Source organism: Musa acuminata, chromosome BXJ1-3 (assembly GCF_036884655.1).
Source record: "Musa acuminata AAA Group cultivar baxijiao chromosome BXJ1-3, Cavendish_Baxijiao_AAA, whole genome shotgun sequence".
In the NCBI taxonomy this organism is placed as follows: Eukaryota; Viridiplantae; Streptophyta; class Magnoliopsida; order Zingiberales; family Musaceae; genus Musa; species Musa acuminata.
Window position 1 is genome coordinate 3,596,863 of NC_088329.1, and position 13,733 is coordinate 3,610,595.

The window sequence follows — 13,733 nt, forward strand, 5'->3', positions numbered from 1 at the left end:
TCGGATGATGTTACGTGCATCTCAAAGCGTTTCAACAGAAACAAAGATAGCTTAGCATGTCGCTGACGTTCGCCGCGACGTGGCTGACTTGCCGTTGGACCCGTGTCATCCTGTAGTAGTATTGAGCTGATGTCATGTTTGATGACGGTGAGGTACCAACTTAGCAGTTCGTTCTTGTACGAAAGATGAAAGCTGCGACAGGCAGGCGACACGGTGCTTCAATCCTCGGAACCTCTTGACAAATATAAAATTAAAAAAATGGTAATCAGTGAAATTAAGATAGAAATAGGTTAAGCGTTGCTAGTCATCCGGTCAATTATTGTACTTCTTAGATAAGGTACATCTCGATTATCGCATGAATTTTCTCCATTTATTCGCCTGTGGTGAACGACAAATCCAAGAAATTTTCTCAACCAAGACGATGGATTGAGGTACACGTCAAATTTTTTCAAGACCTAAAACATCTCGATCAGGTCATCAAGTATGTGTCGGTCATGTTATTTTTTATTATCATATCGTCTATATACACCTTTATATTTCTCCCAATCTGATGCTTAAATATATTTTAGCCCGAAAGGCATGACTTTATAACAATAGTTACCTCGGTCGATAACGAAGAAAGTGCATTTCTAATCTTAAAATATCATTATGATTTGGCTATAGCCTGAAAATGCATCTATAAGGGTAAGAAATCATTTTTGATAAGTCAATATTTTATCGATATTGGTGTGAGGAATTATTCACTTTGGGTGAGTCAGTATTGGTTTGTCTCTTTGGGGTAAACCCCAAAAGGCAACTCTAAGAGTAAGAGTAATGCTAGAGGCTTATAAGTCCTTGATTCTCATACTCCTCGATCAATACGAGATTAAATATCCTTATCAATTCCCCCGGTAGGGGACCCGATAACTCATGGCTCTCCTAACATTAAAATATTAAGAAAAAATATCATTAATAGTTGAATCAGCCCGATTTAGTTTAACCCAAAGGTATAAGGACATCTGAGGAACTCACATAGCAGCCTTGATGCGATTGAGGTGGCTCCGAGGTGGTCTTGAGGTCGACCCAAGGTGGAATCTAACTTCTAAGTACGTTACTACATAAAAACCAATATCGAGAGGTGTTTCCCAACGTGACCCATCTAACGCTCAAGTTAGTTAAGAGGTTTTTAAAAGAAAAAAAAAAAAGCCAAACCCCTATGCGTATGTCGAGCGTTGACTTTTATATCGGACTAATCGGAGAGATTCTTTGTAATGATCTTAACATCTTCTTCTTAGTATTTTTTTTACAAAAACGATAAGCACAAACAATCTCCCTTGAATTATTATCCATAGAGATCGATAAAGTACGGTGACAGACTCGAATGACTTCCCGTAGATTATTATTCACGGAGATCGATAAGATCAACCTGAATGACCTCCTATGGACCCGTATCCCAAGGGGACTATAGACCACAGTCACCCTTATGTTGTTGCTTGGTGGAGGGTGATTTGATCCTTTTCCACTTGGTGCATGTTCCACGTATGAAATCTCTCTCACCCTCACTCTCACTCTCACATTATTGCAGCTCGGAAGGAGTTAGGGCACGTCAACACCACAGGCCATGCAAAGAGACAGCCAAAGGATTGAAGTGGGTCGACGGAAGGATGATTGCTTCACGCAGCACTGCGGAAAGTTGGGTCGGCAATCTTTGTCTCGCTGGCCTTTTACCACCTACCGCTATGGACGTCCCACATGTGATCTGCGTGTTGTCCCACGACAATCTGATCAAATAAAGAATATATTCTCATAATCTAAAGAAACAGATTTAAAATAATAGGTGTTCCATCTTCTCTTCTTTTGCATTATTGGGACCATATAGTAGTAGTAGGATTATAGCAACACCAGTGGATTGCGTATATTAATTCTCATGCTCTTCATGCAGCAACTGTGGATGACAAATGTTTGATCATCTTTTCGACGATAATTTGTACATCAAACTTCACAAAATTGCATTGGAATTACGATGCTGATTGTAGCATCATCGTTGAAGGTAAATACTGTCTTGTTGTTGGGATCAAATTCAGCTTCGGCAAGGCCATGTTTCTATCCACATCTGCACAAAACAATCATACGTACCACTTGCTGCATCCTTGTTGTTATTGTTATCATTGCTGTTGATGTTTTTATTGTTGTTGTTGTTATTATAATATGTCAGACTCATGGATCTATCAACTCTCCCCATTTGGTCTTTATTATTGTTGTTGTTGTTACTGACTCTCCCCATTTGATCTTTATTATTACTATTGTTTTTATTGTAGTTACTATAATATGTCAATGCATGGATCTATCAACTCTCCCCATTTGATCTTTATTATTGTTGTTGTTGTTACTATTGTTTTTATTGTAGTTATTATAACATGTCAATGCATGGATCTATCAACTCTCCCCATTTGATCTTTATTATGATTGTTGTTGTTACTATTGTTTTTATTGTAGTTATTATAACATGTCAATGCATGGATCTACCAACTCTCCCCATTTGATCTTTATTATTGTTGTTGTCGTTACTGTTGTTATCATTGTATTATGTTGACGCATGGATCTATCAACTCTCCCCATTTGGTCCTTGAAGGTCTCTAGCCAGCTAATTTTGCCGGTCTCTTCCATCATGAGACCCATTTCTAAGTAAACAAAGTTGATCCCTTTTTATTTCCTTATCTTTCAGCACTTCATTACCATTTGAAATTTCACTTCAGATTAAGCTCTGATTCACGTTACAGTGATTTTTGTAATCGATATGTTCATTTGAATCGTTGACTTCGAAATGAATGCAGTCTTCATTGTTTTCCAGCGAGGCAGAGACAGCGATACAAAGACAAACGACGTTTACCAATAAAAAGTTAAAGATGCCATTAAAGTTCCTTTGCCGGCGGACCATTGCTTCGATCGCAACCCAAAAACCCACTGGGATTCGCAGTCGGTCATCCTTGTCGTATGATGTTTAAGATTTAGGTGGATTTCCTAAATTAGTCTTTGTCACGCTGTGAGTGGAAGACAAATTAAATGTTCTAGTAAGAGATAACTTAAATATGCCAAATTAATATCTTTAAATTAGACTAGAGATCACTTCATGTTAGGTTTTATTATGAACTATGTGAGTTCTTGACGAAGAAATCAAACCCAATTTTTAATGAAAGATAAACAATTACCTACCACCATTAGTATAAGTTTAAATATTATAATTAATTATTTAAGTTTAATAGATCAATCGTAGAGATATGGATCGCACGAAGAGAAGAAAATTTGACCGAAATAAAGGAACCCAATCATATACGCAACACGTGTTACATGCATTCCCCGAAAACGAACACCGAGCAGCGAGAGGACAAAGCGGTGCTGGCCACGTACCCAACTTCCTGAGAGTACACTGTTATGGGTGCAAGAACAACTACACTTGCTTGGGGTTTCTATTGGCATTGCGTTTGTGATGGCAGATGATACACAAACAGTCGATCTCGTAAGCTGGACAGTGATCGCTAGGAAGAAAGGAGTGCATGCGTTTTAGGAGCTTTGGGATCCCCAGATCGAGCTCTATATAAAGGGAGCCTTTCTCTTAGGGTTCCTGCATCACTTAGGCTTTCTCCCCCTTCCCCCTCGTGCTTCCTTGTCTGTCTCTCCTCTTCTTGAGAGCTACTCGTTGCTGCAATGGGTGCCGAAGCCGAAGCCGAAGCTCCTCCCACGGAGTACTTCATCATTCGGCCGAAGAAGATAAGGCTGATCGATATACTGAGCCTTTTGATACTTCGGAAAAGCCTGACCAGCTATAAGTTTGTGGACAGCAGCGGCACCGCCAAAGATGGCCTTCGAGCTGACTGGGTCACTGCTTTAACCTTGCTTATCATGAAGGTTTTGGATAAGATTAAGGTCCCGTTGAAGTGGACTGGGATCATTGTGGAGTTCATTTTCAACTTATTTGAACTTAATGGTGGAATCGGTATAATTTGGAGGATTATAACAGGTTCTCTCTTGTCAGCCACTCTCTTTCTCTCTCACAGGATCACACACGCAGACCCAACTAAGAACACTCGTTTTAGATTCATATAATCGACAGACAGACTTGTCTTCATTTGTTTCGATGCATTATCTTTTTGGCACAATCAACATGACCACTTGGTTCAAAACCCTGCAGGGAAGCTGGTCATCCCCAAGCGCGATTCGGCTGATTTCAGATCAATGATTGCTCTCATCGATGGGCGTCAGGATCTGTACAAGAACAACTCCTTGCTCCATTATTTTCCACTCATGGAGCCCCAAGCTGGCTTTGATGACATAAACCTCTTGGATATCACGGCCATGGCTGCCAAGATCGCCTACGAGAACCCTGCCTACATCGAGAATACTGTCACCAACCACTGGAAGGTAATTGCACGTCTTCGTCTTCTTCTTCTTCTTCTTCTTCTTCTTCTTCTTCTTCTTCTTCTTCTTTTCGTGTGGTAGATGGTCTGATGCATCAATATTCGAACTTTTGCACGTCGACAAAGATTAGATCGGCAGTATCGAGCCACATCAGATGCCAGACTTATGCACTATATAATGAACAGGAACCCGGGACATGAGATTTCACATGTCGATCGATGAACTATGCAGAACCATGTCTGCATGCGAACATATACGCACCTGTTCTGGACTCACTGACATGGATTCATCCGAGGACTATCATTAATTACTTTGTGAGATATAAGAATCAAATAAGTTGGAATCCATTAAGAAACCTTAAGTTAACAACCATCAAAATTATGAGAATTTTGGGATTAAGAATCGCGTAGCATTAATAATCTTCTTCAGATTTCATACATATATATATACCAAAGAACAAATTGATCGACCAGTTTTCTACTTTCATGGATGCAGATGCACTTTGTCGGATTCTACGATTGCTGGAACAGTAAGTTCATTAGCTTTAGTTTCCCCAAGAATTATGTTGTCTGATCTCATGAATGCAATGACAAAGGAAATCGGCATGCATCCACATCTTGCAGAGTTCCTCGAGGAGAAAACAACACAAGCCTTCATCTTCTGCAACAAAGCGGAGGACGCTGACCTGATCGTCCTGTCCTTCCGTGGCACCGAGCCCTTCAACGCCCAGGACTGGTCGACGGACGTCGACCTCTCGACGCTGCTCGCCGGCAAGCTGGGCCTCCTCCACCTGGGATTCCTGAAGGCTCTCGGCCTCCAAAACGAGACGAACTTCATCCTAGGGTTCCCTACTTCGATCGAGATGAACGCCGACAAGCCAGTTGCCTACTACATCCTCAGACAGGAACTGCGAAATCTGCTAGCGAAGCATAAAAACGCAAAGATAATTGTGACCGGGCATAGCCTTGGTGGTGCACTTTCAGCTGTCTTCCCCGCTCTGCTCTCATACCATAACCAAAATGACATCCTCAACTCCATGCACAGCGTGATGAACTACGGACAGCCCCGCGTTGGAGATGCCATCTTCAAAAGCTACGTCAATGTGTTGATGCGCGTCAAGTACCAACGCATGGTTTACCGATACGATATCGTCCCCAGGATCCCCTTCGACCTCCCGCCCCTCTCAAACTTCACGCACTGCGGCAAATGCATCTACTTTGATGGATGGTACAAAGGAAAGGTATGCCATATGATCATATCCCAGCATTCACGCTTGCAGCAGTTCATGACATCGCTAATATATACACTGTTAATTAGTCATCGACTTCATTGGCTTCTATGAATCAATTACATATTCTTGAAATAACAACGATTTCATGTGTTCTCTTTGGTGGCTGCAGGTGGTTGATGAAGTCCCCAACCCCAACTACTTTCTTGAACCCCTGTCTGTCCCGAGGATGTATTTGACGGCATGGGGTGACCTCTTCAGAGCTTTCTTCATAGGGTACACAGCGGGAAAAGACTTCAAGGAGGGGATAGCGTCCATCCTCTACAGGCTCACTGGTCTTGTGCTTCCAGGGATTGCGTGTCACAGCCCCAGAGACTACGTCAATTCTGTAAGGCTGGCCAAGATAGAGAACACCCTCTTCGTCTAGCTGCTGCTGCTGCTGCTGCTGTATGCGGATCGATGCCTTGAATAAAGGAGATGGGTGCTGCCGGGTTTCAGTTCCGAGTTAAAAGTGTCGATACAAGGCAGCAGTAGTTTGTTTGCGTGGCTTTCTTTTCTTCTTCATGCAGTCAAGAAGGCATGGGCCATGGAATAAACGTGGTGGTGTAGGGTGAGAAGGCAGTACGTCTGCATGGCTTTGTTGCCTTCTTACTGCGTCTAATGATTCCACTCTCTTCCCAACAATTCCTCTCCTACTTATGTGGCTTGTATGCTCTTAATTGTATCAACTGCAGCGCAATCTATACGTAGCCCATTGTTCATTAAAAGCTCACTCTTCCTCTCTTCCTCTATTACATTAGGTTGCCTCTTAATTAGATTACATCTCTTATTTATAGAAATGTGAGTTTAACTTTAATCTTGGTCGGTTAATTTATCGGATCTGGATTTGGATATTGGAGATCCGAATCATAAGGCAGAGTTGATCCGAATCAACACCCAACCACGTCATCTGCTTCGAATTCTCCGATTTGGGCCTTTTTTATACGATTCAATCACATCCGTCAGAACTTGCTTTACACGAATATTGAATTGATCGAACGGTTGATATACCCCCAACGAGGCGGCCGCTCCCTCTGGCGATACTAAATGTTTGACATTTCTTCGTCGCCGTCAATGCCTTCCCGAACCGCTGTCACAGGTCGCAAGACCGCGGCGTGGCGATCTCTTCTGCTAGGGTTACTGCCGCTGGATTCTTGGTAGGGCCGGGGATTGGATCACGTTAGGGTTCTGGATTCCGCATTATTGGTGGAGGGAGGTGGCTGTTGGCTGGGATCATGAGAGCTCGGCTGGTGGTTTTCCCGATCAAGGGGAGGAGTTGGTGCTTCAGCCGCTCCGCGGAATCCGTCTCCGGTGCCGACTCCTCTTCGACGCCACCCCCGGGACTGAGGGATCTCTGGAGGAGGATCTCCTCCCATGGCCGCTCCGCCCAGGAGAGCGCCGAGATCGTCGGCGACTTCATCGCTGATAAGGTTCGACAGTTCATTCACCGATCCCTGTGGCTCCAAGTTTCTGTATTTGGATGGTATTCTTGTCTAATCTTGTTTTTTGATTGATTTCAGATGAATCGAGCGTGGACCGGTCTCGAGAAGGCTCCAGCAGGGACTCTCAAGAGCAGGATCCACAGGTACTTCCTTTTCCCCAAACTTATTTGATTCTTATTCTCCATTAATGCATCTCGTAGTTATCTTCGTTAGATTTTAATGGAGTGCGGAGTTCTGTTATCTATTGCAGTTTAGGATTGCGGCTTTTATCACGAGTGAAACCTTCGGAGATATTTCTGAAGTCCGTTACTAAAGACATTACAACGGTGGAAATTACTTACCCTGCGAAGTATGTTCTTTTTCACCCAATGAGCAGCAGTCTTTCTTATTACTTACACTACGCATCATTACCCTTATTCTGATTTTTACTGGAAAGATATGCGTTCCCTGATCGAAATTAGCTATTAAGCCAGTCTTACTGTTCTTTTTCTTATTCCTTTTCTTTTCCTATCCAACTTTCTCCATTGCTGTCAGATATGCCCTTGTAACAGTTTACATTTAATCCACATCATTTATACTTTAACGTTGTTAGCCGTATTGGTGACCATTTTGCTGTATTTCTTCACATTTACAGTTTGAATCCTCGTTTTGTGCGTCGAAGATTACGACATATGGCCATGCGGTAACTGACATCTTCTTCAGTAATAATTTTATCAATTTTTGTGGTTTGCAGCTTACCCTGATCATCACTCTCTTTTTGTTCTTTTACATGTTAACACCAACTGGAATCAGGGGATCTGCAGTGCACAGGAATTATTTTTATGGTTCAATTTCTTTACTTCCACTTACAAGTGTTCTTAGTGTAAGTGATTGCCTAAGTAGATGAATTCTTCTTTGATGTGCACATTGAAAACCTGTTAGAGTATCTTGGTATTCATGTTAGGCCCAGAAAGTTATGATGGTCTGCTTACGACCTTCATTGTCAAATCATATATTTGTGGCTTAAACATCAAATATATTATTAGTTTACTGTGTCAGTTTTGGGATCATGTGTCATCACAGGTCAAGTTTTGCTACCTGCGATCACTGTTGCTTCATTCCAACATATGCTTTAATGCAACAAGGAAAGGAACTATAGTAATTGTTTTGTCATCCTTGGTTATTTCCTTTTTGTCTACATGTTTTATTAACGAGTAGATGATCGACAACCATTAGGACTGTCTTACTAGATATAGAATATGAATTCTAATGTGAAGGTGTCTCCTCTAGATGTGGATGTTTTTCCTCTAGTAGTTGTTTTGTCATCCTTGGTTATTTCCTTTATGTCTACATGTCTTATTATTGTGTAGATCATTGACAATCATTTTGACTGACGTACTGGATATAGAATATAAATTTTAATGTGAAGGTATCTCCTCCAGATGTGGACTTTTATCCTCTACAATTAGATTATGCCAACATTTAGATCCTTTATGGGGCCTCTGGATTTCTAACCATGGAATAGTTTTTGACTTTTATCCTCTACAATTAGATTATGCCAACATTGACAAGCATATTGTGCTTGCTTATGACTTACTGTTTGTATTCCATAATTTTACAGTTAGACCTTCTCTTGTAGAATAAATATTCTTAATCTGGTTTCGGTTCTTGGTAGGTAACAAAGCCTTTCTTCCTAAATGGAGGGTAATAGTTCAGATTACTCCAGCTACATGGAGAGATCTTAAATTGATTGCTAGTTATTATAAAAGTTTTTGACAAGACATACGGGTAGAAAGATGAACCGTTGATTCATAATGTGATGTTGCAGTAGTTCCACATCAAAAAGGTGATAATGTTTTGGGTTGGTTTAAGACTCGAAGGGTTGACTATCAATAACTTTGGCCTAACATTTTTGGTATATGGTTAAAGTCTGTACCACAGGTTATCAGACTAATGGCTGTTGAATTGTAATATTTGATAGCCGAGCAACTTTGCAGGCTGATCTTTGATGAGATGGTGGCTATCGCGTCTTCACCTTTTCTGGTCCTACAGCATAACTCGAGCGATGAAATCTGCTCTATCTTTGAAATTATACATGAAGCTTCTGAGTATTGAAGAAGGTGACGTCGGAACAATCTTAGATTAGGATATAATGATGTGTTGCAAGATTCCATGATTTCCTACTGGTAACTTGACCATAGACAATCTGTGTCACATGGTTAAAGCTGATTCTGATCACATTACTGTAACCTGTTGAAGTAGTTGCAATCTTTCTTAGTAATAAGGTGTTGGAAAGGAATACCTTCTAACTTCCAATGTTTCTAGAAGACAAATAACATTAGGCTTCTGTTATGGCCAAAACCTAGTTAAGTTGGTTTGACGGATCTTTTTCCTTAATCTTGCATGAAAGTGACTTTAGAATATTGACTGATGCAAAACATAGGTGTAGCAGTATATTTGTTGTTTGTAAACAATAGAGAGATTCGTGAACAGTTTAGGTTTGTGAACCTGTGTGAATCTGAGTCTTGTTATGTTAGGATATAGTACTTATCATAGTTTAAACAAGTCCAAAGGGAAACTTTTGTTTGTTACCATACTTATCTATCTTTCTGTAAATTTATCAACCTTTTAGTTTTTGGATTTTTTTTTTATGATAACTGTGATTTATGCCTTGATGGCACCTTAGACAACATTCCCGTATGAAGCTTTTCTTTAGGGAGCCTTCCTTTGGTTACCACCTGCAATTGACACCAATTTTGTGGTCTAGCATGTTTCTGAGATTGGAAAAGGAAGATCAATAAAAAAAGAGACCGGGTCAATAAAAGATTATGGCTCAGAAATCTCAGTTGTGGAACAATTACAGAATTCAAAATGTTGGTACTAGAGAGAAAAAGGAGGGTGTAGGGTGTTTTATTTGTGGGTTTGTTTGTGTTTTGGAAAATATTGGTCTCTGTCTGCTGATGTGCCATGTACAGTGCCTATGTCGAACATGCGTCAAATTGATAACTTTTAAATTGTTTCCACTTACACATGAATTCATTCAAAGGTATATTGTATATCCACTCTGTGCCGAAGTTTAAGCCAAAGGGGCACTTCTTTGCCCATGCTTTCCTTTCACAATCTCCCTTGAGCTTCACAGGTTTTACCACAGAAGCGACTGTGGCGTAGAAGTGATATGACATAGGGGCTTGGGGACCTTTGGGATCTTGGTGCTGGCAGAGAGGCAATATGTAGTTGTCAAATGGTTATTGAGGTATAGAAGGAAGCCACAATATATGCCTTGGAAGCTCTCTATGTGCAAAGTCGCATAAGTTGGCACTGATATTTAAGCACTCAAGCACTAATAATGACAAAAAAATGAAGTTTGTTATATGAATGTCCAAGGGTAACCATCTATTAGATTATTTAATGGTTGGAAGTCTGAATGCCTTGCATTACTATGCCTTTTCCAACATTTCATTTGCACCACTTTATTGGTTGTAATGGCAATAGCAAAGATGTGCTTTATACTATCTCTTAGAAATATGAAACTTTTAGGCTCCATAAACCTAGTGATTTCTGTTTCCAACTTAATTTCTTCTATTGTTCAGTTTATAATTATAGTTGTGTGCTTTATACTATCTCTTAACCTTTTGTTTTTTTCTTTAGGTTTTGCCATTGCCAAATATACCATTTTTCTGGATCTTGTTCCGTACATATTCTCATTGGAGAGCTCTCAAGGTACGATTAGCACTAGCCTTTTGTTGGAAAGTAGTTGAACGTACTGCTTTTTATCTGGCTAATTTTCATGTTTTACATGTATTATTTAGTATGCTAAAAGACACTTTCTTCCATAATAATCTTATAATTCTTAGGATTCTTGTAATGTGTGTGCATGTATATATATGTATACATATATATATATATATACATATATATATTTATTTATATATATATATATATATATACATATATACATATATATATATATACATACATATATATATATATACATACATATACATACATATATACATACATATACATACATATATACATACATATACATACATATACATACATATATACATACATATACATACATATATATATATATATACATACATATACATACATATATATATATATATACATATATATTATAACTCATGCTATATAGTAAAGGTGCAACTAAAGAGTTTCTTTAAATGTGCGGATTAACTTCGGATTGCCAAAGCATTAGAAAATTAAATCAGCATTTGGCACATTAACTGGTTTGGCAAACCATCTGCTTCTTTGTTATACAAACTTGGGGATCTATTATATGCCTTGAAGTTGTTACAAATTAAAGTTTAATTTTATTTTTTTCACATGTTCTCTAGATATCTGTTGGTTTCTATGTTAATTTGTTTGCCAGTTTGGATGTAAATTGAAGCAGCTTCCAGCAATACATATTTTATTTTTGGGAATCACTATGACTGAGCAACCATACAACGGAATAAGCGGAGACAATTACTTAGTACTAAGTTCACTGAAAGAATTGTCTATGATATAAGAGGCTATCTTACTTCTGTAACTTTATGATGACATGCCCTCTGGTGTTTGAGCATTTGTTTCTTCAGATCAGCATGTTAATTCTTTTGGATGTGTCCTGTCTCTTTTGAATATTGAACTTTTGAGATCTGCCTAGTTAATTAAGTTTGTACTTGTTCACAATACCATTGATTATACTTCAACATTGTTAATGTTTTGCTGGTTTTCTATCTGAATTCTTTTTGCATCTGTTAATGCTATTTTTCCAGGGAAGTGAGAGGCTTATGCTACTGGTTTCAGACAGTTCAAAGTCATGGAGTTTACTTATTGACAATAAAAAGGAAAGTGACCTAAAGGCTGACTTGAAGAATAGTTGTGAAGATGCTCTCCCTCCTCCCTGGGTACCATGTTCTCACTTTCTCCACCATCAATTAACAGTCTACTTGTTCTCAAATTAATTTGATACTGTCTTGATTAAAATCTTATTGAGACAGCTTCTAGAGAATGATGTTCTATATTTTTCTATTTTGATAAATTGGTGTCAGGAGTACATTGAGTTTTTCAAATATGTACTTTGGGCAATTGTTGCACCCGAATTGGCACCTTGAAAGTAACAAGAAATTGTTGTCTGCATGATGAGAAGTTATTTAAAGGGTTTTTTTTATCCCTTTGTGTGTGTGCACATGCACACGTGTTTTGAGGAGGGACCATCAGAATCTAGATTCATAATACAAGAAATTTGTAATATTTTTTGGTTGTTAAGATTCATTGTGCGTCTCTATTACAACAAAATTTTTCTGGCTTTAGTTCTGTTGTACAATCGTCTCACCAAAGTCTCTATTGCATTCTATGCTTATGGTGGTTTCACTTAATGCCAATTCGATCTGAGTTTGTATTACTTCTTGTCAATACAAGAGAAAATAAATAGGTTATGAAGGCCCTATTGCATTTTCAATAAAAAAAATTAAGATTCCTGTTGGAGAACTTTTAGAGAACAAGATACTTCAGAATGTTGGCAGGATAGACCTAAAATCCGCATGTTCCAAGGATTTGGCTTATTTCTGATTGATCTGACTGATATAACCTAGCTGGTTGGGTTTTGACTGTTTTATAGGCTGGCGAGTTGTTGAGGTTCCGATTCTTGCATATCTTGCTGATTCCAAATGTTTTCCAGGAGATACTGCCAATCCAATTGCTCCCAACAGATTTTCAGTCACTTAGAAAGTTGTTTTGATTTCATGATTATACTCATCTGAATAAGTTGCTTATGCCAATATAGAAGAACCTGCAAGTTCAACTGCTTAACTTTTTCTGCAAATAATATTGTGTGATGTGTTTTATCGTTCATGGTTTCTATAGTAACTCGATTTCAACATGTCACTGGTCATTTTTAGCACTTATTTACGTATTGTCCTCTGAACTGATATCTACTTCCTTTCTAAAGATTTTGCAGCCCTCCAAGGATCTCGAGAGACTTCTTAACGGGGAGGGTATCAAGGACAGCATTAGTTGTACCACCATCTCTAGTATTTGCAAAACGTATGATCTTGACAGGAATGTTATAGTGAAGTACAGGAATTTACGATAGTTTCTTGAATTGCTTGGTGCATTCAGTGCTAATTACAAGTTTGAACTTGTTTTTACCGAGCTCACAACATGCAAACATCTTTTGCACAGCCTATGCATGCGACAAATGAGCTTAAGGCCAAAGTTTTGTTTACGGTAAATGTTTCATTGTTATAAAGTTAAATTGGACGAGGAATTTTTCTTTGACTCCTATATTGAATATGACAACTGAGTATTGATTGAGTGGAATGTTCTTCCTTTCTAATTGAAGTATCAATTCAAGTTTTTCAGCTTCTCCAAAATTTGTAATTGACTTCATGTTCTTTTGATAATTGATGTGAGATGACTATGCTACTCTTGGTGTAATAACAGGCAAGGTGGTTCATTTGGAGAGGCTTTGTGAATCCAATGTGTTGTAATCTGTTTGGTAATTCTAAACTTGTGCATCTATAAAGTATTCTAAACTTTTGCCCATATTTAAGATTTACATATTGTTCATTGAGGCCTTTCTAGATTTTAAAAGTGTTTTGGTTGATTATTGGTAGGAACATTTAAATCCTGATATGTTGATT

The 13,733-nt window shown here is 38.8% G+C and overlaps 2 protein-coding genes across 2 annotated transcripts; both read left to right on the forward strand.

Annotated features, from left to right (window-relative positions):
* The first annotated feature begins 3,599 nt into the window (after nt 1-3,599).
* LOC135617290 (triacylglycerol lipase OBL1-like) lies at nt 3,600-6,390 on the forward strand. Its single transcript, XM_065117360.1, has 5 exons — nt 3,600-3,997; nt 4,169-4,398; nt 4,891-4,924; nt 5,019-5,635; nt 5,796-6,390. Exons 1-5 carry the CDS (start codon nt 3,685-3,687, stop codon nt 6,048-6,050), a joined length of 1,449 nt encoding a protein of 482 aa, XP_064973432.1. The 5' UTR covers nt 3,600-3,684; the 3' UTR covers nt 6,051-6,390.
* A 337-nt stretch (nt 6,391-6,727) lies between these two features.
* LOC135617297 (uncharacterized) lies at nt 6,728-13,404 on the forward strand. The gene is made up of 8 exons (XM_065117369.1): nt 6,728-7,092; nt 7,183-7,247; nt 7,355-7,453; nt 7,739-7,786; nt 7,897-7,966; nt 10,732-10,803; nt 11,865-11,996; nt 13,040-13,404. The coding sequence occupies exons 1-8, from the start codon at nt 6,898-6,900 to the stop codon at nt 13,181-13,183; spliced, it is 825 nt and encodes a 274-aa protein (XP_064973441.1). The 5' UTR covers nt 6,728-6,897; the 3' UTR covers nt 13,184-13,404.
* The last annotated feature ends 329 nt before the right edge of the window (nt 13,405-13,733 follow it).

Excerpts from the sequence above, each read along its gene's own strand:
- LOC135617290 (XM_065117360.1), top strand. The coding sequence starts at position 3,685 with ATGGGTGCCGAAGCCGAAGCCGAAGCTCCTCCCACGGAGTACTTCATC. Across the intron at positions 4,399-4,890 it reads CTGTCACCAACCACTGGAAG|ATGCACTTTGTCGGATTCTA; the intron begins GTAATTGCACGT and ends TCATGGATGCAG. Across the intron at positions 5,636-5,795 it reads ATGGATGGTACAAAGGAAAG|GTGGTTGATGAAGTCCCCAA; the intron begins GTATGCCATATG and ends TGGTGGCTGCAG.
- LOC135617297 (XM_065117369.1), top strand. The coding sequence starts at position 6,898 with ATGAGAGCTCGGCTGGTGGTTTTCCCGATCAAGGGGAGGAGTTGGTGC. Across the intron at positions 7,248-7,354 it reads CTCAAGAGCAGGATCCACAG|TTTAGGATTGCGGCTTTTAT; the intron begins GTACTTCCTTTT and ends TATCTATTGCAG. Across the intron at positions 7,787-7,896 it reads TTACGACATATGGCCATGCG|GGGATCTGCAGTGCACAGGA; the intron begins GTAACTGACATC and ends AACTGGAATCAG.